At 36.3% G+C, this 10,244-nt stretch overlaps 1 protein-coding gene across 1 annotated transcript in view; it reads left to right on the top strand.

Annotated features, from left to right (window-relative positions):
* The first annotated feature begins 6,231 nt into the window (after positions 1-6,231).
* The window catches only part of Smp_147440 (tektin related), an 11,797-nt gene continuing 7,784 nt past the window's right edge, over positions 6,232-10,244 (top strand). Inside the window, exons 1-4 of the mRNA XM_018789249.1 lie at positions 6,232-6,425; positions 6,463-6,747; positions 8,290-8,360; positions 9,302-9,371. Coding sequence (XP_018654711.1) covers positions 6,234-6,425; positions 6,463-6,747; positions 8,290-8,360; positions 9,302-9,371 — 618 coding nt within the window. The 5' untranslated portion in view covers positions 6,232-6,233. The remainder of the gene's footprint in view (positions 6,426-6,462; positions 6,748-8,289; positions 8,361-9,301; positions 9,372-10,244) is intronic.

Here is a 10,244-nt window from a genome sequence, read left to right as displayed (position 1 = left end):
TGATCACGTACGTGGAAATTTCCACATCTTCCAGAGCTTCTCCGGATGATGTTGACGATCTTTTCAGGCGTACCATAGTATCGAAGAATGTTACATGATGTTCCCCTATCCACATTGTCAAACGTCTTCTCATAGTCAAGGAAGTTGATGTATAATGACGAATTCCACTCAATTGAATGTTCAACAATGATCCGTAGTGTCGCTGTTTGGTCTGTGCACGACCGATACTTACAGAATCCAGCCTGTTGATCTTGAAGCTTGGCGTCTACTGTACCTTTCGTCCGGTTCATCAACACTCTGTTGAAAACTTTTATTGGTACCATACGTGGTGTGGTTCCTCTGTAGTTTTCACATTTGCTCAGATCTCCTTTCTTCGGTATCTTGATGAGATATCCTTCTTTCTAGTCTGTCGGTGCCACTTGTTCTTCGTACCAAATCTTCCTAAATCGAACGTGGAGTATGAATGAAGTTACTTGTATGTGTGACTTCAGTGCTTCAAGTGGTATGTCGTCAGGTGCTGCTGCTTTCCCATTGTTGATTTGTCTGATGACCATTCTGATTTCTTCGATCGTTGGTGGATTGCTATCTATGGGAAGGTCTGTATGTGCTGCCTCGATGTCCAGGAGATTCAGTGAAGCTGGCCTATTCAAGAGTTGCTCAAGGTGTTCCATCCATCGATTTTCTCTGTTCTTGAATCTCAGTCATTGGTTTGTATTGTTTATTCTTGACCGTTTTCTCAGGTTTACTGTATTTCCCTGTTAGTTTCTTCGTTGTGTAACATAGTTGTCTCATACTTTCTCTCTTGTAGCTTTTTCCACTGTTGTTATTAGGACTTCTTCGTATTTCTGCTTGTCAGCTCCAATGCTCCTCTTCACTCGCTTGTTTGTTTCTGTATATTCGGCGTGTGTCTTGACTTTCTCTGTTCTTGTTCAACTGTTGTTAATTGCTGTCTTCTTGTTCTTCCTTTCTTGAGTCTTGTCCAGGGTTTCGACAGAGATCCATTCCTTATGATGATGCTTCTTTCGGTCCAGGCCCTCCAGACATGTTGAAGTTAGTGTTTCTTAGATCCCTTTTAAACTGCCCTCCATAGTAGTTTCTTCTTCTGTCAATAGATCTCGTTAGAGTTGGAACCTGTTGTTGATAGCTATCTCGGATGGGTTGAGTTTGTTAGTATCTCGAAGGAAGGTTGTGTTGAACTTTTGTAATATTGTTTCTCCAGTCGTCCATTGCTTCTTTAGTTTCAGTTTTTACTTGGCAACCACCATGTGATGTGAAGCTATATCAACTCCTCTCTTTATTCACACGTCCTCCATTGACCTCCTGAATTTTTTGGTGAAGCAAATATGATCGATCCGGTTCTCTGTATTGTGATATTGTGCCGCCTATAAACGTTTCGTTGAATGCACATAAGTTTGCAAACCTATCACCATTCTCGTTTCTGTTCTCCCAGTTCATGTTGTCCCATGATATCTTTATATTCGGTGTTGTTCATTCCAGCTTTGGCGTTTAGGTCTCTCATCAGGATGGTCAGGTCCTCTCTATGATCGATTGCAGCCTCTCATAGGACTGATCTTTATCGTTGTCGTTGATGCCATTAGTGGGTGCATAACATTGGATAACATTCATTGTGACTCCCTCCTTCTTTGTTTTGAAGGATACTTTGACGATTGTAGATCCGTGCTTTTCAGGATTCCTTGGACAGCATCAGAGCAATTCCTTGAGTGTGCGGAGCTTTTTCTTCTTCGTGACCAGAGTACAGCAACATCTCTCCCGAAGTTAATTTTTTCTGTCCAGCTTGAGTTCAATGTGTTTCAGTGATCCCGAGTACTGCCAATTTGTATCTCCGCATTTCTGTAGCTATTTGATTTGTCATCCTGGTGTTCCACGTGGTCCGAACACTCCATGTACCTACATTAATTGTTGTTCTGGTCGCTAGAAGGGGCTTGAACCTTGTGACTTCCGAAGAATATCGGTTTCCACCATTATGCGTCATAATTTTCGTGAGTGATAATCGTCCGTCTCCTAAGGAATAGTTCAAATGGTTTTATTTGTTCATTCTGTTTAACGTTTTCTCTTGAATGTTTGTTTACACAGGGTGTTGTCACTCATACCATGCCCAACCATTCTCCTTCATCCTCGCTGGAGACCCGCCATAACCCTCGAATAGACATAGGCGAAGCTGATTTCGGTGCTACTTATACATAAATTTACGTGTAAAGTAGAGAGATACGCAAAACATCTGAGCTGGATTTCTACGAGTTTATACAGCTCAGTATGCAATCAAATGTTTGGTGTATTAAAACTGTAAGTAAGCAGGTGGATATGAAGGTCAGGAATACAAACCAAGTATATGACGCTCTTGTTAAGTAATTAACGTAGTTTTAGGATATTGTTAGTAGGACTCAACTGTTGAGTAAGAATACTAATATAGTATGTGGGATACTGTAAAATGGTGATATTACTATTTGTAAGGAAAGAATAAATAATCTGATTCCCGGCCCAAAACGTTAACATGATACATATTATAAATGAACTGGAAATAATAACTTCACGTTCAGAGGAAAATATAGAAATTTTGATGCATGTAGTGCATACAGGTGGCATTTCTGTATGTACTTGTGCGTAAAATATCTTAAAAAGAAATGGAAGTATTAATATAAAAAGAGAGGTGATTGTGACCGCTGTCAGTTATTTTTGGTTATGTAACACTTTTACTTGCATTTTATTAAAAATAATTCAAGAGTCTATGGTTTCACAGTTTACAGATTTTGGCTCTCAACAGATAAACCCGTATATGTCTTATCAAGCATCTATAAAAACATATAAAGCTCAGCATGTCATGGTGTATCACACTTTTCTTTCGTTTTCGTTGACGAACTCGGCCATGTCAAAGTAAACATTTACACGAGCTATGATACCTTTCCAAAATCTTATTAAATATCTTAGTAATATCTTTATTGTCTATATCTAAAAAACAACAGATATACTGCTCCATTCTTAAGCAAAATTATGTTGGGTGTGCTCATAAACAAGAAACAGTGTCCTGAAGACTTGGTTTCCGTACAATGAGACTACCATACTGTGTCATATTGTCTGGATATGAGAAAAGAGTCAACGTCCCCAAACTTTGATCTGTTTTTGATAAATCTGCTTCTCCATAACAATTTCAACTCCATTACACCACTCCCTCTAATAATGAGACACTCTCCTCAGTGCCTGGTTTGGAGCACGGGTGTGCTGCCTCTCCTTCTGATGGTACCTCACAAAACCTAGTGGCAGGCGGTGGGTCAGTGAACCCAACATCAGAGGAAACTGTCATCCGATCTGGTTTTATTTAGTTGTAGTGCACAGTTACCACGTCATCCTGAGGTTGTCGTACGTTACGTAATACAAACGTAGTCCGAGATCGGATGAGGACAATTTCAGAAGGGCTTTGCCAGGGCTGTTGGAATTCACTACAACTCCCTAACATTTTCATGAGGCGGCGTCACCAAACGCGATCCCTGACTGTGCACATCGGTCCTTGCATCTGACGATCGTACACGGATCGTTGGTGTCCGCGGTATGCATCAGCTAAGCTGTTATGGAGAATACGTATGTACGGTGCATGCTCATGTTCTTCGCAGGGCAGCAAGGGCGACTGTATGTCCACCGGTAAGCATAATTCTTGTCAAACAGTAAAACAGCAGGTGATAATCCTGTGAGCCCATGTACTGATAAGCTTAAAGGAATTGAGGGAGGATATCATCCCATAACTCAGGTGACGATATGCCGAGAAACGACTGTAAGATGGCTTCAATAGTTCTGTTTGTTCTTTCCACGAGGCTGTCACCTTCTGGGTGATACGAAGCAGTGTGTGTCTTGCTGATTGCTGTTGGAGCGTTTTTAAAAGACGATATTCAAAAAGTTAATGAAGTCTATCAGCGACAGTTTAATGAAATGTATCCTCAAAAGCAAATGTATTGATGATATGATAATATCCTTACGTCTTGATGATCCTTCAATGAAACATTTTCGCAAGAACTATTGCAACAATTTCAAGTAAAGACTATTTTTAATATGACGGTACGATCAATGAACAATCGTTTAATTATAAACTTGTTATATACATTGCATTAGCGTTTAAACTGAGAAATGCAGTTCCATAAAGGTTACCTGAAAGAAAGATTATAGTAGTGAATTTGCGCAAAAGCCGAGCATTTTCGAAACTACAATACTGACGTTGTTCACGTTACTGACTAACACCGTGGTACCAATAAACAGAAACCTGACGACATCTTATGCTGATAAAAAGGTTTTCAATGACTCAACCGAGCTAAGGATAAAACTTAAACATCGGGAAATCGCCCAATCAACGCACTTTTCAAGGGACTGTATTTGATGATAGTGGTCGCCCCATATTCAATACGCTTGTAAAGATTAGTGTTTGCTAAATTATGGATGTTTGTGCAAACGTAAATTACCATCTTATCACGCAGACGCAGCATGGCAAATTAAAGACTTAACTGTCTATTTGTTCTCAGGACGTTTGTATCAAGTAACAACAAAATAAACGTCGTAGTTATGCCTCCAATCGTCAATGAACAGTTATGAAAACTCATTGCCACTCAAAGTGCACTTATGACTGAAGTTGGATGCTCGAATGTTGAGATAACTAGTACTTATGCTTTCTATGGTATCTTTGTACTTTACCCCATGGCTTATTCGAGTTCGAAATAAAATACTTTCCGTTGTGTTGATATGCTGCGGCTTGTTCTAAATGAAATATTCTGGTAGTTCTCAGTCAGCGCATTGATTCGATTAATTCTAATTATCACATTGATGTACTTTACTGCTTTCTCAGACATTTGTTTTGACTTCAAAAATCCTGTCCGCCTTGTGCCGAAACTCCTACACCAGAGTCCTTTACAATAAAAGGCATTTGAGGAGTCAAAATATAACTGGCACCAGATCAACCAACATGTTTGTTAAAAAGGTTTCATGGCGTAATAAATATGTTTTCGTGCTCTACTTTTCGTCGATTTCATACACTGACGCCAATCTTACACACTTTTCTAATGCTAGCAACAAGACATATTCGGTAGGTATTGGTAAGTAGTTGAGGTTTTACTAACCAATAATGTTGAGGAAAAACCACTCATAGTGACGTAGTTAGTATTTTATAAAAGTAATTCTAATGAATCGAGAACGAATATTCCGTACTGTTATTTCAACGGTTTTTCAACCCCAAGAAAACATTCATGGAGAAAGTGACATGAATGTCATTAATTTACCAACTAAAAAACTGAAGGCATCCCGGATTTTCAGGACTACACGGCTTTGTTGACGATGTCCTTCATAATGAATGATCTCGAACCCGATCAAACCAGAAGTCCAGAAAGAGGAGTTCAACGACATTTGGAGGATAGTCGGAGTGACGATAAGCATATAACTCGAGCTAACTAGTTTTTGTTAAGGATGCATAACATGGTTTACACATTCGTAATCTGGCGTGGATTCCTAGTTGAATGCCTTGGACTGGGATGCATCCAGTAGAACTAATGAGCTCAGCGTCAAATACGAAAAATTGTAGAAATATTTGTTTCGGATATCTATTTAACGTTACAGTTCACTCCCTTCCTAGTGAAATGGTGGCGATTTTTAAAAATAGTCGTCCAGAAGCTCAAATTCAAGGGACATCTGGTTAGTAAACACACTTCTGATAGCTTGATAAGTCCAGGAGCATACGGTCGTCCTTTTTTAATGCGGGTATTCATGGGATACAGAATAAAAGCTGGAGACGCAATCCATTATCTTAAGAACATGGAAGATGAGATGGAAAGCAATAAGCTGAGAAATTTTCCTGTAGTACTGATGCTTTAATAAGTATTAAGTGCACTTATCACTTCTACCAAATTGATAAAAAGTCTCAAAATTGTAGATTTGCTATGATGTGACTAGCTTTTTCTATAAAACTAAAGAGTAGACGGCTCTGTAAGTCTTTGGTGATACTGACTTCATTAGTTCACTAAAGTAATCAGGTTAACATCGATATCAAAAACTTGAAGAAATATTGGCTTGTTGAATTAGTTTGCCGCAACAAGGCTCGTCAGAAACACGTTCATTTTAAATATCTAGACAGTCTTACAGGCTTAAAATCTTATTTAGGAATATTGTATTTTTGTTTAACTTTACTACTACGCATAAGCCGACTGTTGTCATAGTGTGAGAAAGAGACCTCTTTTTAAAGTGTAATGATGGGGGATGTAGCAGTTTATAATAATGTACCCGAACAAACAGAAAAAGTATACAGTAACACGTCAACCATTGGATTCAGATCGTTGAAATGCACACCACAGGAGTGGATGTCATATCAAAACGAAAAGTATTTTCAAGCAACCAATGACTGCGAACAAACAGAAGAAGTGAATGATTCTACTAAATCGGTAAATTACTCTTTATTATTCATCAATTTATGTTTAGATTATCAGGAGCACTGATGCCAGAACGAGGAAGCTACAGGCTGATTCGACGAAGCGACTGAAAGAAAGGCTTCATGATACCCTTTTCTGGAAGCAGGCACTAGAAAGAGAAATAAATGATGTCATTCAGGAAACCTCTTTTTTGATCAAAGAAAAGGATAGGTTGCAGAATTTCCTTTTGGAAACAGATCTTCCGTTGCAAATAGCAACTGAGAACCTGAATACACGAGAATGTAGAAGGGCTATAGATAAAGTTGCTGACCCCGTAGAATCAGAGTTATATGTTGTAAGTTACTTAAAAATTTTCATAAAGTTGAAAAATGTTTATCCTTTTGTTCAAAATACCCCCCGACGAACTTAAATGTTTTTTGAATGTTTCTTTTCAAGAGTTGGATCCAACTCGAAGATGTATTGCATAGACAATGATTCAAAGTTTTTCATGTACAGATACTGAACAGTATTTTTTAAAGTTAGCTAATTACATGATTTCATATACGTAGCTTTGCTTGTCGCTTCTTTGTTTATTCAGAAAACATGAAATAATGCATGATTTGTTTGGCGGAATATGGTTAGAAAAGTGTGTTTAACATAATCATTCAGTAATATTGGTTCCAAAGGAAGTAGAGTCCCTTTTTAAAATAACCGATATTGATACCATAAACGTCTCTTGTAGTGAGTTGTGTACCTAGTAAATACTCGCAAAACAGTTTGGACCCGTTATTTTTGTGAACGGTCACATACACAAAATCCGAATCTCGTCTTTTACAATATTTTTGACTAAAACTTTGAAGTGATTTGTTTATTTGTGAAAGACTTCCAGCTGCTCAATGCCTTTTGAATATTTGCCATCCTATTTTACTATAATAGTCCATTCTTAAGTACGGATACTTTATTCATTGGTCTTAACGAGCTCAACCCTAAATAAAAATATGCCACTTAAGGTTGTAGGATATGAAAACAGAACTTTTAAAGATTACCTAATTGTTTATTACACAATGCAAGATTTAGGATAACTAAAGTTTTGAAAAATATTCAGAAGGTTTTTAGTCATAAAATCGTAATAGGAGATGTCTTTATATACATTATTTGGAGTTACAGAGTATAGTTTTTCGAATCATATACGAGATCTAATAAGAGTAAACCACTACCAAACATTTCCTGCTTTACTCAGTTACTCATACTTGGTAAGGCGTTATTGTTCAGAGTTACTTTTTCTTTAAGGTAACTCATTAGACAGTAACACCCAAGAATCTTTGGATACCTCATGGGTTTTCAAGGTTCTATGAACATTACTAAGAATGACTGAGAACCCAACCGGTCATAAGTATTCACTTAGACAATAGAAAAGAAAATTCGGCTGAAGTCTGTCAGCAAGGTGATGGTGAGTTAAATCCAGAAACACCTACTAACATAAGAAGGTAAGTTTCAAACAGTTTCTTTATTACACTCAATAAACTGTCTTTAAGATTACTAGGGAATTTTATAAGCAGGTGATTTATATTTCACTGTTAGCATTCAATTATTTTAGGTAATCAGCGCAATATGTCTTCACAATATATTTGATAATTGGTGATAGTTCACACATAACTCAAGCCCTTACCGTTTTATCTCGTCCGTTGAATTACTCTTTCCCTAATCATTTTTTCTTTTGTGGTTTTAAACTTTTCATTCAAGTTATATTATCTAACCATTATAGGTAATTTTTACTGTTCTGCATAGCTTCATTAAACTATTTTGTACTTTTTTGTTAAACAACGATGTTGTGGCTGAATATTTCTGTTTCTTCTATGAAATGTTTGGCATAACGAAACTATGGGATACTTTAAAGGAAGTTGAACTCATACAAAACGTTCAGAAATTAATTAAGAATGCTGTCGAACAAGCTCATAAACAGATTTGGTAGGCTTATTGTCGTAAAATTACGCATTTTAGTTTTAATTGCAAGAGATTTTATTTTGGGATGAGTGAAAGTTACATCGTTTCCTTTTATTTGAATTATTTTAAATATATTACGACGAAAACTGAACTAAAGCAATAATTTCCAGTCTTGTTTGTTGCTATCTGCTGAAACACGAATTTATAAAACTTAGTGATTCAATTTCAGACCACTTACCAGCTAACTGATAAGTGATGAATTTATTCATATCAAAATGAGATCTCACAATTTGTTGAGGTATTGATCTGAAAAGCGCATGTAATAGAACTTTTTATATCCACACTCTGTTTTTGATATCTGATAGTCAACTTAACTGTTATTTGCTTTTCATTTCATCTACGCTGATTCGCATGTTGCTACGAACGTCTTGATACGACGAAGTCGTAGGGTCCTGCCTTGAACCTCCTGGTAACAATTTGCGCAGGATATAAACAAGCAATAACGCTAGCAAACAATGTACTGAACCTTAGCTGAATATAAAACTTCTAAACTGACCATTTAGAGCCAAAATGCCTTTCTAGAGTTGTATGGAAATATAGACACTGAGCTTCGCTGAAATTCTTAAAGTAATGGTGTATTTTAATTAGTAATATTAGTAACAATTGTGTATGTCTGTTAGGCTATATATTTTGACAAGTCATTTACATGTTTTTATCGTTCTATTTACGGTTAGATTCAGGAAATTTTCGAAACAAAACGTCAGGTGTTTTAACTTATTTCATTCTCAAAAATTTTAAAAAAATATTAGATGAATTTCTAACGATAATGATTACATATATATATCCATTCTTAATTCTTTCAACTAGTTTTGGACTTGAGACGCTTTTCATTGTATAATACTTACGCTAAGTGATGTATTGTAAAGTGTTTACAAAGTGCGCCATATGTATAAATTTTAATACAGTTGCGTCGCTTTCCGTCTGGTGATAATGGATTTTAAAGATAACCTGGCTGTTTACCTATTATCTCAGGAGGTGAGTAGCGTTGTATCGTGAGAAGTTGAAACCTTTCTTCTAAAATCACTTTGTTAAGTAATCCAGCTTATAGACGTAAAACGTGAAGCGACACAAATGCATATAAGCAAAACATTACTACGGTATTTGCATGACTGGGAGTGATTATCCATAAGATGTTAACCCACTTAGGTTTTAAACCAAACAGAAAATAAATTTTGCGAACTGGAGGTATTTGATTTATTTTTCAAGAATTCGATTCAAGCGTTTTTTTATTCCTAATGTGAAATAGTTTTTGAAATTTCCATCTAGTACTTATGATGAAGACTTGTTAATTTAAATGTGCTGATTTAAGAGCTTTGTTTGATCTATATTTTAGGGTAGATGTCAATAGTAGTGAGTTATTCTCGAAGAATAAACTACGAGCACACCATTGGATAACGGTTCAGTGGTCTAAAGGTTAAGCGTTCGAGCGCGAGACTAATAAGTTCTGGGTTCGAATCTCGCGATGCGGGATTGTGGATGCGCATTGATGAAAACGAAACAGCCGTCCATTGCTTTCATGTTTTCCATGGTGTTTTATCTTCAATTGAATCATGAATTCAACTATTAAATTATTAATATTGTTATTAGTATTCAGCGATGCAAGTTTGAATAAGTTTTTAGGCATCAATCTAATTCTTATGTCATTTATTTCAAAAGTATTCATTTAAAAGAAAGTAAATTAGTGAATTGTTTTAGAAAAACAAGTAATCAAGAACAACAACTTCCGTGTTTTTTGTTCATAACAGTTTTTTTTTGATGTTATAAGGTAAAAACATACAAAATGAATCAAGCATATAAATTTTACTGAAATAGATTTTGTTTTTAACTTATTCTTATTTTAATGACGAT

The sequence above is a fragment of the Schistosoma mansoni genome, chromosome W (assembly GCF_000237925.1).
Source record: "Schistosoma mansoni strain Puerto Rico chromosome W, complete genome".
Classification (NCBI taxonomy): Eukaryota; Metazoa; Platyhelminthes; class Trematoda; order Strigeidida; family Schistosomatidae; genus Schistosoma; species Schistosoma mansoni.
The sequence above is the reverse complement of the archived record's forward strand: the minus strand, read 5'-3'. Positions and strand labels throughout refer to the sequence as shown.